General features: G+C 42.4%; 1 protein-coding gene across 3 annotated transcripts in view; it reads right to left on the reverse strand.

The window, feature by feature from the left end:
• Positions 1-18,954, reverse strand: part of Dtnb (dystrobrevin beta) — a 199,708-nt gene that overhangs the window by 171,221 nt on the left and 9,533 nt on the right. For all 3 annotated transcript variants that reach the window (XM_042696649.1, XM_042696651.1, XM_042696652.1), the window contains exon 2: positions 6,577-6,644. In XM_042696649.1, the coding sequence (XP_042552583.1) occupies positions 6,577-6,643 (67 nt within the window). In that variant the 5' untranslated portion in view covers position 6,644. The remainder of the gene's footprint in view (positions 1-6,576; positions 6,645-18,954) is intronic.

Here is an 18,954-nt window from a genome sequence, read left to right on the forward strand (position 1 = left end):
AAACTCTGAGGGAAGGAAAACTCTTGTCTTGAGTGAATGAACCTACATGACTAGAAAATGGGAATAGGGTGACTTGGGAACTAGAGTCAAAAAAGCTGAATTCCATCTCAGCTGTGCCACAAACAGAACAGTATTTGGCCAGGCTCTCTAAATTCTCAGCCTCAGTATCCTGGACTATCAAAGTGGTCACAATGGTTATTTCCAAAGCTGCTTATATTGTACTAGCACATTATTCCTCCTTAACAAGAACTAAAGCTGGTTTCTGTGCACCTGAGACATTGCAACTGTCTTACAGTTATTATTCAGAAATGATTTATGCAATGCCCCTGTTCTCACTCTTTCAGACTTCCCCAGGTGCCATTTTGTGAGGGAGCTCAGATGACAGATAAAGAAAGGCCATCAGGAAGGTCCTATGCAGAGCCCCAGAGAAGCCCTATGCTTCTCAGTCTCTGTCTGAGACATGGGACAAGAAGTCAGCACTAGAAACTCGTCTAAGTAAGTCTACACCCAGAAAATATAAAAGAAAACACATGATTGTCTGTGGTAGGAATACATAGTCACAGCCAACCAGAACAAAGCCTAAAATTACACACTTATAAATCAGACTTTGGTTTCATTTCAGAATACTTACTGAGTGTTAAAAACACATGAAATTAGCAACCTCTGAAATGTTATATAAACTCAAAGGTTAGGCAAACTACAACAGGCACAATTTTAGACCCAGCAAAGCCAGGATGACAAGGAGAGGATAAAGCAGTGGGAAAGAAAGCTCCTTTCCCATGTACAACAGCCCACTTTAGTCTTCCTCAGGCTCTTGGGAGCCATAGGATTTGATGGAGATGACCATGAACCAATGGGAGAGAGAGGAACAAGGTGAATGTATTGAGTTGAAAAAGGAATCTAACTGAGGAAGAAGAGTGAGGAAGAGAAGAGAAATAGGAGAGGAGACTGCAGACCTAATAGACTGCTACAGTCTGAATAGGGACTGTCCCCTCCAAAGCTCAAGCTGAAATTTAATTCCCACTGTGAGGTATTAACAGGGTGTAAACTTAATCTAACAATAGCATTTAGACTGAAAAGTGATTATTAGATAAGGTCATCAGGTAGAGCCCAGTGACTACTGGTAGCTTATAAAAGAGAACAGAAAATACACACAGGGACAAAGAGTGTGGGTCCCGGGGTGGAGGTGAATGGGCTCACCCTCCCGCCCTGCCCCTCTCCAGATAATTATGTGTACCAAGCATGGCAGGAATGCTATGCATTCAATGTGAACAGAGCTACATGAACAGCGAACAGCGCTACGTAAACAGATACATCTACAACCGGAAAAAGTATGCGCGCTGCACACTCCATGCCGTGACCAAGCTTGGGCGGCCGGCCGCAGAGTCCTAGAACAGCCGGAAGGATCTCCTGGAGCAGAAGTGGGCCATGGTGGACACTGTGTGCAGACAGGACTATGAGCTGGATGAGGGCTTCACCCTGAAGTGCTGGGTCCAGCCTAAATTATATGTATCACCCTCCAAAAAGGGGTTCCCTAGAGCTAGAGCACCATAACCTGCTTGTCTTCCATGTGACAGATTTCAATCCAGGCAACACTGAAGTCAGATGACCAGGAGGAGGAGGCTGGGGGGGAGGGGGGGGGGGTGCCGCGGCAGTCCACAGGCCTGATCCACAATGGAGACTGGACCATCCAGATCCTGGTGATGTTGGAAATGACCCCCCAACAGGGAAACGTCTACACCTGCCACGGGGAACACCCCAGCCTGGACAGTCCTATCATAGTGGAATGGAAGGCACAGTCTGACTTAGCCCAGAGCAAGACACTGACTGGCATTGGGGGGGTTTGTGCTAGGGCTCATCTTCCTTACAGTGGGCACTATCATGCGTATGAGGACCAAGAAAGCTCCACAAGCACCTAGGTAAATTGGGTTCTTGCTCTGAACTGAAAGACTAGATGTGCCTCGGATCAAGAATTTTTCTGTGTTTCTTTAGTCGTAGAGGCTGATTTGGGGATGAAACCCCACCTTCCTCAAGAAATATTGCTGCCAAGTAATTGCTTTGAAACTTGATTTTCTACTTTTGTTCTTTGATTCACTCCAATTTCTCTCCTGAGGACTCTATATTCTCTTCTACTTAGCTCCATAAAGAATAAAACCCTTTTTCTTAAAAAAAGAAGAAAACTCCAGTGTACTTGTCTATTTTCTTATAAGATGCCACAGTCTTATCTGCAAAAAAAAAAAAAGAAAGAAAGAAAGAAACAAAAGAACACACAGGAACTTCCCATCTCTTGCCACATGATGCCCTGAGCCACCACAGCACCCTTCCAAGAAGACGACCATCCCAAAACATGGTATCTGTACCTTGGGCTAGAACCATGATCCCAAATAAGCCTTTCCTCATAACTTTGTTATATTGTGCTGTTTTAACAGCAGAAATGACTGTCTTCATACATGTAACATCTCTGGAATTGCCTGAAAATATGTTTATAAAGCTTCAGCCAGGTGCCAGCAGCTCACGCCTGTAATCCTAGCTACTCAGGAAGCTGAGATCTGAGGATTGCAGTTCAAAGCCATCCCAGGTAAGAAAGTCCATGAGATTTTTATCTCCAATTAACCACCAGAAAAACGGAAGTGGGTCTGTGGCTCAAGCGATAGAGTGCTCGCCTTGAGCTGAAGTGCACAGGGACAATGCCCAAGCCCAGAGTTCAAGCCCCATGACCGACCAAAAAGAAAAAAGAAAAAATAGTTTCAAAAAGTATTAGTTCAAAGAAGTAACATATCTTTACTTTTTCTCAGCAGCAGGAATAATAATCCTAGGGATCGGGGATGAAGTCAGAAGTCCTATCAGTTAAAACCAAGACTGGACTAGGAATGCCTAGCATGCTCAAGGCCCTGGGTTCAACCCCAGTATCACAGCAAAGGAGGGAGGGAGCAAGGGGAGCAAGGGAAGGGAGACAGCCTACAAAGACAAAGCTGAGAGATGCATATCTCCAGTTAGCCAGCAAAAAACCAGAAGTAAAGGTGTGACTCAAGTGGAAGTATTCCAGTCTTGAGCAGAAAAGCCTGAAGGGCCTATAGTTCAAGCCCCAGTGCCAACACAAAAGAAAGACATAAAGACTGATTTCTAGTATACTAGGTATACCAACCAGAAAGAAGCTACCATAACAATATTAAAATACAATAAAATAGACACCAAGGAAAAAAAGAATACTAGTAAAGAGGCTGCCTATACAGGTTGAACACTCCTAATCTAAATTCTGAAGCTTTTTGAGCATCACGATTTAAATGATGTCATTCATAATGTAAATGGCCAGGCAGAGTGTTATATATCTGTAACCCCTGCACTCAGGAAGCGAGAGGATCTGGAGTTATAGATCTCCCTGAGCTACACAGCATTCTAGAAAAAGAGGGAAAATATGAGAAAATTAACACAGAGAGGTTTCTTAACCTATAAAGACCACAAAATCTGCAGCAAATATCATTCTTAGCAATATTAGAAACATTCTCATTAAATACAGAGCAAAACAAAAAAGTCTGCCATCCTCCCATCCCTTCAATACAACAGGTGAGGCTCCCTCTAGTGTACTAAAAAAAAGGTAGAGCCAAATTGTCTGTAAAAATGGTGCAGTTACCTACCCAAGGACTACAGACTAGTGGGGAGGATGAAGGAGAATGAATATTGACGAAATAGATTGTTTGCAACTATGAAAACAGAACAAGGAAATTGTTGGGGCTTCTTTGTTTGGGGGGAGGTAGGGGAGAGTGAAAAGGGAGTGTGAATGCAGCATGAATGTGTGTGGACATTTAGGCAGAGAAACAGAGTAACTTCCTAAGGTTATATAGACAGTAACAGAAAGAACCAAGGCCGGGCACTGGTGACTCATGCCTGTAATCCAAGCTACTCTGGAGGCTGAGATCTGAGGATTACGGTTCAGACCCAGCCAGGGCAGGAAAGTCTGTGAAACTCTTATCTCCAATTAACAACCAGAAAGCCAGAAGTGGTGCTGTGGTTCAAGTGGTAGAACTGAAGAGCTCAGGGACAGCATTCAGGCCCAAAGTTCAAGACTCATGACAGAGAGAGAGGAGAGGAGGGAGGGAGGGAGAGAGAGAGAGAGAGAGAGAGAGAGAGAGAGAGAGACCGACCAAGACCCAAAGAGAGAGAGAGAGAGAGAGAGAGAGAGAGACCGACCAAGACCCAAACCAGGCATAGCCTGGACTCAAGAGCCACAGTTGTCTGAGGATCAGCTCCAACACTCATTTATGATGTGAACTCAGCTGTACTGTGATTTGATTTCCTTGGGGTTGAGAGAGGTGGAGGAAGTGTCTGGCATAGATGACTAGCAATTAGAGACTCAGAACTACAAAAGTTTTTAAAGATCACCTAGTCATTATGCCAACATGCCTTCTCTACCATCTCTAGTCTATACTTGACAGGATAACAACTCTGCCACCCATGACTAAGTATGTACAGCTCAGAAGTGTACATTGAGAGATATAAACATCTCCTGGAAATTTATGCTTTGATTTTCATACTGTGATGCACTGAATTCTAGAATTCTCAAGGATTAACCCAGGCTGGATTCTACCTCCCCTATCCTGCTTCACCCATGCAGTACCAATTTTGTAATACCCTTATGTTGAAGAGTATAGACTTTTTTTTCCCCGTTAATATCATGGAGCTTGAACTCAGGGCCTATGTGCTATCCCTGAGCTTTTGTGCTCAAGGCTAGCACTCTACCACTTAGAACCACTGATCCACTTCTGGTTTTCTGGTGGCAAATTGGAGATGAGTCTAATGGACTCGCCTGCCCAGGCTCATTTCAACCTGCAATCCTGACATCTCAGCCTCTTGAGTAGCTAGAATTACAGGCATGAGTCACCAACACTTGGCTTGTTTGGGGTTTTTGGTGCTTTGTTTTGTTAGTGCTGGGGCTTGAACTTAGGTCCTGGGCTTTGTCCCTGAGCTTCTTTTGCTCAAGGCTAGCATTCTACCATGTGAGCCACAGAGCCACTTCTGGCTTTTTCTGTGTATGTGGTACTGAGGAATTGAACCCAGGGCTTCTGCATGCTAGGTAAGCAGTATACCATTAAGCCACCTTCCCAGCCTTGCTTTTGTTTAATATAATAAATGTAAATTTTGGGAGGCACTGAGGTTTGAAGTCAGGGCCTCCCAGCTACCTACTATTTGATCCACACCCTTGATCCAACAATGTAAGTTTTAAAAGATTTAAAAGTGGGTCCCACTCTTCATTCTTTTTTTTCCTATCAATATCTCTAGCTACTATCCTAATATTTAGCCCCTCTACCTTAGGAATGAAATCTAGTGAAAGGTAATTTGTATAACGTATTAATTAACTACTTACCACCACCTGCAAGCTCATGGTAACAATGGAGTCATACCAAGAGGTCTAAATTGAATGGCATGTTTTAAAAAAACAAAAATTTTAGCTGGGCGCTGGTGGCTACTCAGGAGGCTGAGATGTGAGGATAGCTGTTCAAAGCCAGCTCTGGCAGGAAAGTCCATGAGACTCTTATCTCCATTAAACCACTAGAAAACCAGAAGTGGCACTGTGTCTCAAGTGGTAGAGCGCTCGCCTTGAGCTGAAGAGTGCAGGGACAGGGCCAAAGCCCAGAGTTCAAGTCCCACAACCCACCAAAAAAAAAAAATTGCCAGGTGCTAGTGGCTCACACCTATAGTCCTAACTACTTAGGAAGCTGAGATCTGAGGATAGAAAAATCCAGAAGTGGCCCTGTGGCTCAAGTGGAAGAATGCTAGCCTTGACCAAAAAAAGAAGCCCAGGGGGCTGGGAAGGTGGCACGGTGGTAGAGTGCTTGCCTTGCATGCATGAGGCCCTGGGTTCAATTCCTCAGCAACACATAAGCAGAAAAAGCTGGAAGTGCTGCTGTGGCTCAAGTGGTAGAGCACTTGCCTTGAGCTGAATAGCTGAAGGACAGCACCTAGGCCCAGAGTTCAGGCCCCACGACTGACCAAAAAAAAAAAGAAGCAGCAGCCGCCCAGGTACAGCTCAGAGTTTAAGCCCCAGGACCAGCAAAAAAAAAAAAAAAAAATCTCATTTTAGGTTACATTTCTATCTTATTATCCATGACCCTGCTTAAGGAAGTAATTCAAGTCAATCCAATTAAAATACATACTAGGGTCTGGGAAGGTGGCTCAGTGGTGGAGTGCTTGCCTCGAATGCATGAGGCCCTGGGTTCGATTCCTCAGCACCACATAAGCAGAAAAAACCGGAAGTGGGGCTGACGCTCAAGTGGTAGAGTGCTAGCCTTCAGCTGAAGAGCTGAGGGACAGCGCCCAGGCCCAGCTTTCAGGCCCTGCGACCGACCAAATAAATAAATAAATAAATAAATAAATAATAAAATACACACTATACTTTCAGGTTATCCTCCAATTCCATGATTCTTTAACTCCTACTCATCCCACTCTAAAGGTTCAAACTGTAAAACTTCTGACTAAAGCTATGACTTCATTAAAAACAAACAACAATAAATAAATAAATAAGTACAACATAAACATTGGGCGAAGAGGAAGAGGAGCCCAGGAGAACTGCAAACTCACGCATTTCTATAAACAGCTGCCTCTTCTCTGCCATGGTCTTCCGCTTATTCCCACCTTCCTCGATCATCCTGGAGACAAGAAGACACAATCAACCACTGTTTAATCTGACAAATCAACCAAGTGCTCATTGTTGTAAAACTAACAGGAAAGGAGGTTAAATGTGTACATTTCAAGACAGCATCAAAAAAATGAGGGAGCCTGATAAAGAAAAGATAAGTCACTGTCCTTTTATTTGACAGCCTTTAAAAATATTAAATGATCCAGACTAAATGAGCTTGTGCATGTGTTTATAATGCTAAAAACACAAGGCTGTCTTTATTTCTAATTTGATTATTTTCTTTACAGAGTCCTGGATTCTATTATTATTCTTTTACATAAACATCTTAGCGAGTATAATTTCAGAAATTAAAATAAAAAGCTGTAGCTGGACATCAGTGGCTCACACCTGTACTGTTAGCTACTCAGGAAGCTGAGATCTGAGGACTGTGGTTCAAAGACAGCCCAGGCAGATAAATCCCCCAGACACTATCAACAATTATCCAGAAAAAAAAAACAAAAAACTGGAACTAAAGGTGTGATTCAAATGGTAGAGCATCAGCTATGATAGAAAAAGCCAAGCGAGAGCATGATGCCCTGTGTTCAAACCCCAGTACCAGCACATACCAAAAAAAAAAAAATTGAGGAAGCAATTCCAACTTATGAAAAGATGCTAGAAACATGTCAGTCAAGAGGCAAGTGAGGAAGTGGTTATCAAGGCTATAGATGCTGCCTCTGCATCACCCATCACCCAGATTTCCTTTCCCTAACAGGACCTTTACCACCCCCCCAGCAGTTCTGAAGGCAGGCTGCTATATTCTCACAGCTGTACTCAGTACCTGCTGATTTGCCTTCAGTTGACTGAACACTCTCTAACCAAGAAATGTCAGGGAAGTTACTCACTCATGGGAGCAACCGGCAGCAGTGGCAGAGGACTGACTGATCAATGTCTTGGTGAGAGAGAGCATATACCAACTTACCCACTGACACTACATGCAACTATAAAGTTTAATCAGAACGAAGCTGGATTAAGCATCAGCATGTGGACTGAGGAAGAATACTGAATTCAAAGGACCACTGAATAGATGGGAGATTGACCATTTTTTTTGTACTCCAAGTCCAGAACCCCCAAACTGAACATTATGGGACACACTGCAAATACAGGAGAACCCTTCTACTTTGCTCACAGAGAAGAGAAATGAAATAGAGACAGTGGGAAAAATTCCCCAGACTTTCCTCTCTGCTTCTAAATTCTCTCCCACCTACCCAACAGGCAATCTCATAATGAAGGCAACAGAAGTCAAAAATGTGAAGGGAAAAAAAAAAAAAGAAACTTGTGCAAAGGTATATAAATAAAACTGGCTTTGTTCACTGATGACATGATTGTCTACACAAAATTTAAAAGAATTCACCAAAAAAAATCATCTTCAAACGTATAAGCAATTACAGTAAGGTTGCAAGATGCAACACAAAATTCTTTTGCTTTCCTAAATACTACCAATGGACACATTGAATTTGAAGTTAAATGCAATGCCAAAATAAAAATAAAACTGCAGTGAGGGAACAGAAGACATTGTATGAAAGAAATATACTTATTACCTGACTCATGTAATTGTGAATCCTCTGTACATCACCTTATAATAATAAATTCACTTTTTTAAAGTAAAAGTACAATACTATTTGTATTAGCACTGCCAAAAATGAAGTTCTTCTTTGGTAAGAATTTTATTAAGTAGTTTATAAGGAGATTACAATTCTGTAAGTCAGATTAAGAGTATAATGCTTCTTAATCAATGTTGCCTCCATCATTCTCCCCCATTTTACCTCATTCTATTCCTACCCTCAAATTACATAGTTCAACTTTTACATAGTGTACACTGAATATGATGACTGCACAAAATTGTATAATTCTTAGGAATAACTCTAGCTATTTTGTGTACAAGATCAATATAAGAAAAATTATCGGGCCGGGCGCCGGTGGCCCACGCCTATAATCCTAGCTACTCAGGGGGCTGAGATCTGAGAATCGCGGTTCAAAGCCAGCCCAGGCAAGAAAGACCGTGAGACTCCTATCTCCAATAAACCACTAGAAAACCAGAAGTGGCGCTGTAGCTCAAGTGGTAGAGCGCTCGCCTTGAGCTGAAGAGCTGAGGGACAGCGCCCAGGCCCAGAGTTCAAGCCCCATGACCGACAAAAAAAAAAGAAAAAAAGAAAAATTATCGGGCTGAGAAGGTGGCTCAGTGGTAGAGTGCTTGCCTTGCATGCATGAGGCCCTGGGTTCGATTCCTCAGCACCACATAAGCAAAATGAAAAAAGCCAGAAGTGGTGCTGTGGCTCAAGTGGTAGAGCACTAGCCTTGAGCTGAAGAGCTGAGGGACAGCGGCCAGGCCCAGAGTTCAGGTCCCATGACCGGACCCCCCAAAAAAACAAAAGAAAAACTATCAGGGGCTGGGAAGGTGGCTCAGTGGTAAAGTGCTTGCCTTGCATGCAGGAGGCCCTGGGTTTGATTCCTCAGAACCACATAAGCAGAAAAAGCTGAAAGTGGCATTGTGGCTCAAGTGGTAGAGCACTAGCCTTGAGCTGAAGTACAGCACCCAGGCCCAGAGTTCAGGCCCCACAACTGACAAAAAAAAAAAAAGAAGGAAGGAAGGAAGGGGGGGGAGGGAGGGAGGGAGGAAGGAAAGGAGGAAGGAAGGAAGGAAGGAAGGAAGGAAGGAAGGAAGGAAGGAAGGAAGGAAGGAAGGAAGGAAGGAAGGAAGGAAGAAAGGAAGGCAGGCAGGCAGGCAGGCAGTCCAACTCTGATAAATCAAAATAGAACCAAAGAAAAGGTAACCCATGTTTTCTTCTTGTTGATTTCCCTAGATCATTTCTATAATTTGGACATGAGTTCTCATCAAAAATGTGTTCTGGAGCTTGGAATGTGGCTTAGTGGTAGAGTGCGTCATGCCTAGCATGCATGAAGCTCTAAGTTCAATTCCTCAGTACCACATAAACAGAAAAAGCCAGAAGTAGTGCTGGCTCAAGTGATACAGCAGTAGCCTTGAGCACAAGAGGCTCAGGGACAGAACCCAAGCCCTTGTTCAAGCCCTAGGATAGGCAAAAAAAAAAAAATTTTTTTGTTTTGAAAATAGTTCCTTTCACTCTCTGCTTTTTTCATTCACATCAAAGAATCTTTTCAGGGCAGTTAATTTTGACAAGGTTCAACTTAGGAATTTTTTTTTTTTAATTTCATGTAATTGTTGTTTTTAGTGTTGTTTACTCCGTTTGGTTTGTGGGTTAGGATGCCAGCCTCTTGCAGGAAGTTTGTTGGTATGAGGGCATTGGCTAATAAATCAGGAGTTGATGTTCAAAAGTACACCTGGACACCAGGCACCGGTAGCTCATGCCTGTAATCCTAGCTACTCAGGATGCAAAGATCTGAGGATCATGGTTCAAAGCCAGCCCCTGCAGGAAAGTCAGTGAGACTCATCTCCAATAAACCACCAGAAAATGAGAAATGGCCTGTGCTTCAAATGGTAGAACACTCAACTTGAGCTGAAGAGCTCAGGGATAGCACCCAGGCCCAGAGTTCAGGACCCACGACTGACCAAAAAAAAAAAAAAAGACACCTGGAGCCAGTCCTAATTGCTGCTGGAACAATTCATTTAAGTCTGAAATAGAATGCTTAAATGATGGCCTAGAGGAAGTGAGTAGGAAATGCTGGGATTGTTTGGCAGGGTATTAAGAAGGTATCGGAAGCACAACCTCCTCCCCAGAGGCTTTACCTATTCCAGGTACACTGCACCAGCAACTGCTTTAGGTTTTTGTTTTGTTTATTAATCTGAGGGACTTTCTCTAACCTCTGACGTCTATTTTGTCCCACATAGCAAACTTGCTATACTATAGACCTACCATTCCTAGAAACGATCTTTTTTTTTTTTTTTTGCCAGTCCTGGGACTTGAACTCAGGACCTGGACACTGTTCCTATCTTTTGCTCAAGGCTTGCACTCTACCACTTGAGCCACAGCACCACTTCCAGTTTTTCCTGTTTATGTGGTAGTGAGTAATGGAACCTAGGGAGTCATGCATGCTAGGCAAGCACTCTACCACTAAGCCACATTCCCAGCCCCCCTAGAAACCATCTTAAGCAATGATTGATGGGATATATGTATATTAAGTACTACAGCTGCATCAGCCCTCTGAAACACATGCTCTGCCCTGCTCCCAAGGTTCCCAGTGGGAATAAGCCCCAGTTACCACACTGGTAACAAGTGTGACAAAAAATGTCTTATTTTCTATCTTCAAGTTCCTATCTCACTTCCTACTCTTCTATGCGTTTTACTTAGGATAACCTCTAAAATACAACACACACTCAAATCCTTGTCTAAGGTCAGTTCCTGGGGGAATTAAGATATCAAGTCTTTTCATTTCAGCCAAGCTTGTAATCCATCTTAGATAAAATCCTCATCCAGTCAAATATAAACTAAGATTACTATAAATGATTTCTTTGGCTAGTACTTTATGTACCCCAATATCTACATCTTTGTAATTGTGCTTTTAACAGTTCCACATGCAAAATTCTAATCCTACTACCACAGAGGATTACATGCCCTTGTCACTCTTGACCTTGAAGATGACCTTAAAAATCAACACTTTCTTTTTCCTTCTACTTGGACTCCTGACACTCTGCCTTTCCTTAGCCACACAATCTAGAGCTGACCAGTGCCTCCTATCATCCTTCACATGCTAACTCAAGCCCTGCCATTTCCTTCCTCACAATCACTCTCATATCCACCCTTTTTCCCATTTTAACTGCCAAAAATCTTTGTCCACATTAATGAACAAATAAAATTCTATGACCTCATGACCTCAGAACTCTCCACCCTCCTTTTCCTGCAGCTCATCCTGCAGACATAAAATGAAATAGATCCACTAGGCATATTTATTTAAACATTGGTCTTCAATGGGTCACCACACTTGGGCAGCAGCTTCTTTCCACCCAACTTAAAGAGTCACAGCACAGATTTCAGTTTACAAAACATAAAGACCACAAGCTTAGCTATGAGAATGTAAGCAAAGCATCTTAAATCTGAGAGGCTGAAACTAGAATTTCCCACAAGATTCAGTTGGATGTCCTAGGCTAACTTGCTAACTGCTCTGAAAAGATTCTATGAAGAGAATGAAAAAGAGCACAGAGCGCAAGAAACTGTTTTTAGAACATGTATCTGACAAGAACTTGTATTCCAATTAATGGAAAGGGTATCAAAAAACAAAGGGCTGGGTGCTGGTGGCTCATGCCTGTATTCCTAGATACTCAGGAGGCTGAGATCTGAAGATCGTGGTTCAAAGCCAGCCCGGGCAGGAAAGTCTGTAAGACTCATTCATATCTGCAATAAACCATTCAGAAAATCAGAAGTAGTGCTATGGCTCAAGTGGTAGAGAGCTAGCCTTGAGCTGAAGAGCTGAAGGACAGCACCCAGGCCCAGAGTTCAAGCCCCATGACCAACAAAAACAACAAAAAAAAAAAAGGGCGGGGGAGGGCCTGGGAATGTGGCTTACTGGTAGAGTGCTTACCTAGCATGAATAAAGCCCTGGGAATCATCCTCAGTTCCACATAAACACAAAAAGCCAGAAGTGGCTCTGTGGCTCAAGTGGTAGAATGCTAACTTTGAGCAAAAGAAGCTCAGGGCCAGTGCCCAAGGCCCTGAGGTTCAAGGCCAAGACAGGCCAAAAAGAGAGAGAGAGAGAGAGAGAGAGAGAGAGCAGTCTAGTTAAAAAAAATTTTTTAAGGGGCTAGGAAGGTAGCTCAGTGGTAGAGTGCTTGCCTTGCATGCATGAGGCCCTGGGTTCGATTCCTCAGCACTATATAAGCAGAAAAAGCCGGAAGCGGGGCTGTGGCTCAAGTGGTAGAGTGCCAGCCTTGAGCTGAAGAGCTGAGGGACAGTGCCCAGGCCCAGATTTCAAGCCCCATGACCGACAAAAAAAAAAAAAAAAAAGCCAGGTACTGGTGGCTCACACCTGTAACCCAACTCAGGAAACTGAAATCTGAAGTCTTGGTCTGAAGCAAGCCTGAGCAGAAAAGCCTAGGAAACTCTTATCTCCAATTAACCACCAAAAAAGACAGACATGGCACTAGCCTTGAGCACAAAAGCTAATGGACAGCATCCAGGCCCTGGGTTCAAGCCCTAAAACTGGTCCAAAGAAGGGGAAAAAGATGAAAAGATCTGAGCAGATAACACACTGAAGAATATACAAAGGGCTGGGAAGGTGGCTCAGTGGTACAGTGTTTACCTTGCATGCATGAGACCCTGGGTTCCATTCCTCAGCACCACATAAGCAGTAAAAGCTGGAAGTGGCGCTGTGGCTCAAGTGGTAGAACACTAGCCTTGAGCTGAGGGGCAGCACCCAGGCCCAGAGTTCAAGACCCATGACCGACAAAAAAAAAAAAAAAAAGAAGGAAGTTGCAAGGCATGAAACAATATGGAGGAAGCTTAAATGCATATTGCTAAGCACAAAAAAAAGTTTGAAAACCCCATGGTATAACCCCTATTTTCACTGTATTTGATGCTGGTGCCCTGCATCCTGTATATATACTTCTCTAATTCCGGGAGGGGAAGGGAAAAAACAAAATGCTTAAGTAAGGATACAGGTTGACCATTGCAACAATGAGATGTACAAAACACTATGTTGAAAACCAACTTTACAACTTCGGCTGGGGGGGAGGGGTTGTTGTGGAGGTGGGAGGGAAGAGATGGTAGGGGGAAAACTTAGGAGGCAACAATGCTCAATAGGAAACGTACTCATTACCTTGTTCATGTAACTGTAACCCCTCTGTACAGCATTTTTACAATTAAAAAAAAAAAAGTCTGAAAAAGCTACATGTTGCAGGATTCCCCATTTTGTGACCTTCCAGAGAAAGCAAGTCTAAGACAGCAGAAATGTAGGTAGGTGGTTGCTAGAAGTTTAGGGGTGGGAAAGGGCTGAGTAGATGGGACTTGGAGGGATTTTCAGGACGATGAAACTATTGTTAAGGGTGGATTCATGGCATTCTATTCATCAACAATGACAGAACTACAACACACACACACACAATGAACTTTACTGTATGCAAATTTTTCCTAATAGAAGATCCCAATTAGGAACATTTATGTGAAACAACCTCACTGCAGAGTGCAGGAAAATGCAGAGACAAGGATGTGGGGGACCAGTTCCTCCAACCAAGTAGACAACCGACTCTATGCAACACTGCACCCAACAGTGACAAAACACACCTTTTCTAGAGCACCAAGAAAGACCTTATCTGAGAGCAAACAAACAGCAAGTTCATAGGAACTGAAATCATGGGAGATACGTCATTTGACTATATTGGACTTAAGCTAGGATTCACTAAAAGACAATGAAATGAAACCAAAAGCTGGTACTTTGATCAATAAAGATCAATGAAAGTGATAAACAGGCTGAAAATGTGGCTTAGTGGTAGAGTGCTTGCCTAGCATGCTTGAAGCCCTAGGTATGATTCCACATAGACAGAAAAAGCCGGAAGGGGCGCTGTGGCTCAAGAGGTAGAGTGCTAGGCTTGAGCAAAAGTAGCTCAGGGACAGTGCCCAGGCCCTGAGTTCAAGCTCCAGGACTGGCAAAAAAAAAAAAAAAGTGATAAACAAGATAAAGATTAAAAACAAAGAAAGAGGTCGCCTGTAATCCTACCTACTCAGGAGGCTGAGATTTGAGGATCGAGGTTCAAAGCCAGCCCAAGCAGGAAAGTCTGTGAGACTCTTATCTCCAATAAACCACTAGAAAACCGGAAGTGGCACTGTGGCTCAAGCCGTAGAGTGCTCATTGAGCTGAATTGCTAAGGGGCAGCGCCCAAGCCCAGAGTTCAAGTCCCATGGCCGACAAAAAAAATAAATTTTTTTTTAAAAAACTTTGGAAAAGGAATATCTACACCCAAATCTCTAAGATCTCTTTCAAGAAACAAAACACAAGGAAGCATTTCCCAACTCCTTTTGTGACCAGCCATCACCAAGTACCAAAATCAAGCAAAGGAAGCCCAAAAATAAAACTACTAACCAGTATTATAAACACAGGTAGGTACAAAAGACCTCAATAGAGTGAGTATTAGCAAATCAAATCTATGAATGTACTGAGTCTTACCACAAAACCAGAGCATATATAGTATTAGCAAAAGTATATAAAATGAATTAATGGAACAGACTGAAAGTCCAGAAATAAATCTTTGCATTTATGGTGAACACATTTTTAACAAATGTATCAAGACAATTCAGTTGAAAACAAAAGTAGTTTTAAAAAAAAAAAAAATGTGCTATTACATTTTCATATCAACTGTGGAAAAACTATATATATGTATACGCATATATATATATGGAATATTACTCAACCATAAAAAGTAGCTACATATGTGACAATATGGATGAAATGTAAAAAATTTTGATAAATGGAAGAAATCACACAAAAAAAATCACATATAATGTCCTATCATCCAGCTACAGTGGGAAGCAAAAATAAAAGGACTGCAATCCAAGCCAGCCCAGGCAAAAAGTGAGACCCTACCTCAAAAATAACCCGTGCAGGGCTGAGAATGTGGCTTCATGGTAAAATGCTTACTAGCATGCATGAAGCCCTGGGTTCCATTCCTCAGTACCACATAAACAGGAAAAGCTGGGAATAGCACTGTGGCTCAAGTGGCAGAGTGCTAGCCTTGAGTAAAAGAAGCTCAGGGACAATGCTTACACCTTGAGCTCAAGCCCCAGGGATTGCAAAACAGACAAACAAACAAACAAACAAACAAAAATAACCAGTGTAACATTGATGAACAAGAACTAAGCAACTCAAGGGCAGCAATGGGAGGGAGGGAATGAGAAAGAAAAAGGAAAACAGCTTACACTAAGCAAAAGGAAAGAAATGTACATACCATCCCATTTGGAAGAATTAGTTGTACTGTCAAAGTTTGTAAAGTTCACAACATTTTTAGTCCATGATAATGACAATTCACCTTGTGAAGGTTAAAATGTGTTTGTGACTTTAGCAAAGTATCACTATCCCACAATATTGTGAAGTTTATATGATCACTTAATCTCAATAAAGGAATTTTTTAAGTGCAAAAAAGAATGTTGAAGGTGTGGCTCAGCAGTTAAGTATCTGCCTACCAGGCATAACACCTTGAGTTAAAAACCCAGTCCTTTTAAAAAAAAAAGCCACATATTCAATGATCCTATTCATGTGAAATACCCAGAACAGGCAAATCATGAGTTCCCAGAAGGTTACTACGAATGGGTACAAAGTTACTCTTCTGGAGTGATGAAAATGTTCCAAATTATGTAATAGTAATGGCTGGAGCGCTAAAAATCAAGGAATTGCAGGGTAAAATAAACGGTATACAAATTACATCTTCAAGCAGAAAAATGATGTCTTACTGCAGGTAAGACTTTGGGGGCTAGGCACTGGTGGCTCATACCTATAATCCTAGCTACTCAGGAGGCTGATATCTAACCATCTCCTTTAGAAGGCCTGTGGCTCAAAGTAGTAGAGACCTAGCCTGAGAAAAAGAGCTCAGGTACTGTACCTGGACCCTGAGTTCAACCCCATGACAAAAAAAAAAAAAAAGACTTTGAGGACTGTTTTCATCAAACATCATGCTGAAAAAGTCATCTCGCTGCCAGGTACCAGTGGCTCAAGCCTGTAATCCTAGCTACTCAGGTGGCTGAGATCTGAGGATCACGGCACAAAGCCAACCCAGGCAACAAAGTCTGTGAGGCTCTTATCTCCAATAAACCACTAGAAAACTGGGAATGGTGCTGTGGCTCAAGTAGTAGAGTGTTCGCCTTGAGCTGAAGAGCTCAGGGGCATTGCTCAGAACCAGAGTTCAAGTTCCACGACCGACCGACAAACAAATAAAGTCATCTCCTAGTTCCCTATTGCTGCTCATTCACTGTGACTTCTGTAAACTACATTTTAATCATCTACTCTCCTGCTGATGGAATCTGGGCGCGTTCCAGGTGGTGGTGTATGTTTTTGTTTCTTCCTACTAGGAATGGGGCTTCTACAAACACTTTTCTACTTGTGGCACTGGAGCAAGAGTTTATCTTTGGTGTACAGCCAGAAGAGGAACTGCCGGTCTGTCTGTATGTCAAAGTTCAACTAAGTTTGCTGCTATCACAGCAGAGCTCCTATGGATTTGCCTCCTCTCCAACGCTTGAGCCACTGGGTTTTACAAATTCCATGAGTGTATGATGTCAACTCACGGTGGTCTTGATTTGTATTTCTTCAATTCCTAGAGACAATTTGATCTCTTCATACATTTGGTGGCCATGTGTGCTTTTTCTGCAAAGTGTCTATTTATGGCTTTTGCAGTAACATTTTGTTACAGTTTGCAGTAATCACAGCTGTGTGTGTGTGTGTGTGTGTGTGTGTGTGTGTGTGTGTGTGTGTGTGTGTGTGTGTGTGTGTGTGTGTGTGTGTGTGTGTGTGTGTGTGTGTGTGTGTGTGTGTGTGTGTGTGTGTGTGTTGTTTGGGACAAACTGACTGGCTGGCCTGAAACCTATGTAGCCAAGCTTGGCCTCAAACCTAAAATCTTACCTTAGCCTCCTGAATAGTTGGGATTACAGGTGCAAGCCACCATATCCAGCTATATAAACATGTGTGTGCACATGCACACACCTGCAGAGGCTGAGATCTGAGGACCGTGGTTCAAAGCCAGCCCGGGCAGGAAAGTCCTCGGGACTTATCTCCAATTAACTACCAGAAAATGGGAAGTGGTGCTGTGGCTCAAGTGGTAGAGAGCTAACCTTGAGCTGAAGAGCTGAGAGACAGAGCCCAGGCCCAGAGTTCAAGCCCCATGACCAACCAAAAAAAAGAAAATCATTAAGTTTAAGAAAAGTTTAAAGTTTTAATTAGCATGTAACTTGAAACATTACTGAAAAAATCAACATATTTGTCTTCATTTTCTGCAGCTTAGCTTTTAACTAATTCAACTAATATCTGCCCATGATATCATAAGCAAATACTTTAAGGCAGAATATACTCAACAGTGTACAAAAACAGGTAGTATTTTGATAATTGTATGGGTTTTGTTTTGGGGTTTTTTGTTGTTTTGGGTTGGTTGGTTTTTGCAGGTCCCTGGAGCAAGAACTCTGGGCTTAGGCACAGTCTCTGAGCTCCTTTTTGCTCAAGGCAGTGCTATACCACTTGAGCCACTTCTGGCTTTTTCTGTGATTAATTAGAGGTAAGAGCCTCACAGGCTTTCCTGCCCAGATAGCTTCAAACCACAATCCTCATATCTCAGCCTCCTGAGTAGCACAGATTACAGGCAGCAGCCACCAGTGCCAGGCTTGTAAGAGGGTGTGTGTGTGTGTGGGTGTGTGGGTGTGTGGGTGTGTGTGTGTGTGTGTGTGTGTGTGTGTGTGTGTGTTTTAATGACAGCTTACCAGTTGATCAGATGATCACTTCTGTATTTTGCACTTGTCTAGAATAAGCTTATAAATAACGGAAGTTTCCACTCTGCCTTTCTTGCTTTTCAAATGTGTTTGTGTTACACCTCATTCCTCAGTCAACCCTGAAACTTCACTGTGCAGTTTGTGGGAATTTTGTTAAGCCATTTGCCTATTTAGCAGGAATCATTCATTCAGATCAAATATATAATCTGAAACAACACTAGGCCAGATATAGGTAAGCTTTAATTCTAGTACAGAGTAAGCAAGTGACTAGTCTATTGCACCTCATCAGACATATAGCTGAAGTGTAACATCTGGATCAAATAGTAGGAAATCTTACTTGCTCATATTTTCTTGCTACACCTTGCCTAGAGGGACATTTTGCATGCTTCTCATTTTTGAGACCACTACTTTAAAAATACACACACACACACACACACACAAACATACACACATACTAGAATGAAAAGATAGGACTGTGTCAGGCATAAGAACTAAATCAGGATTATGGATATTACAATTAGAGCCAGGCTCTGTCATTCCAGCTACTTGGGAGGAAGAGATAGGGAGGATCAGTTCAAAGCCAGCCTGGACAAAAAAATTTAGCAAGACTCCAATCAACAAGGCAGCTGTAGTTCACACATGTCATATCAGATATACAGGGGGCTATAGGTAAGGGGGCCATTGTCCAAGGCTGGTCTTGGGCAAAAATATTAATAAATTTTAATATTTTATATTATGTATAATTTATAATATTTTAATATATGTATATATGAAACTGTCCAAAAAAATAACTAAAGCAAAGAAAGGACTGAAGTATGGCTCAAGTGGCAGGACATGAATCCAAGCCCTATACAACTTTAAAAAAGTAAACAATAAGGGAGATTAAAAGTCTAGGTGGCTAGGTAACTTGAT

This window comes from Dipodomys spectabilis, unplaced genomic scaffold (assembly GCF_019054845.1).
Source record: "Dipodomys spectabilis isolate Male_0828 unplaced genomic scaffold, ASM1905484v1 ptg000210l, whole genome shotgun sequence".
NCBI classification, from domain to species: domain Eukaryota; kingdom Metazoa; phylum Chordata; class Mammalia; order Rodentia; family Heteromyidae; genus Dipodomys; species Dipodomys spectabilis.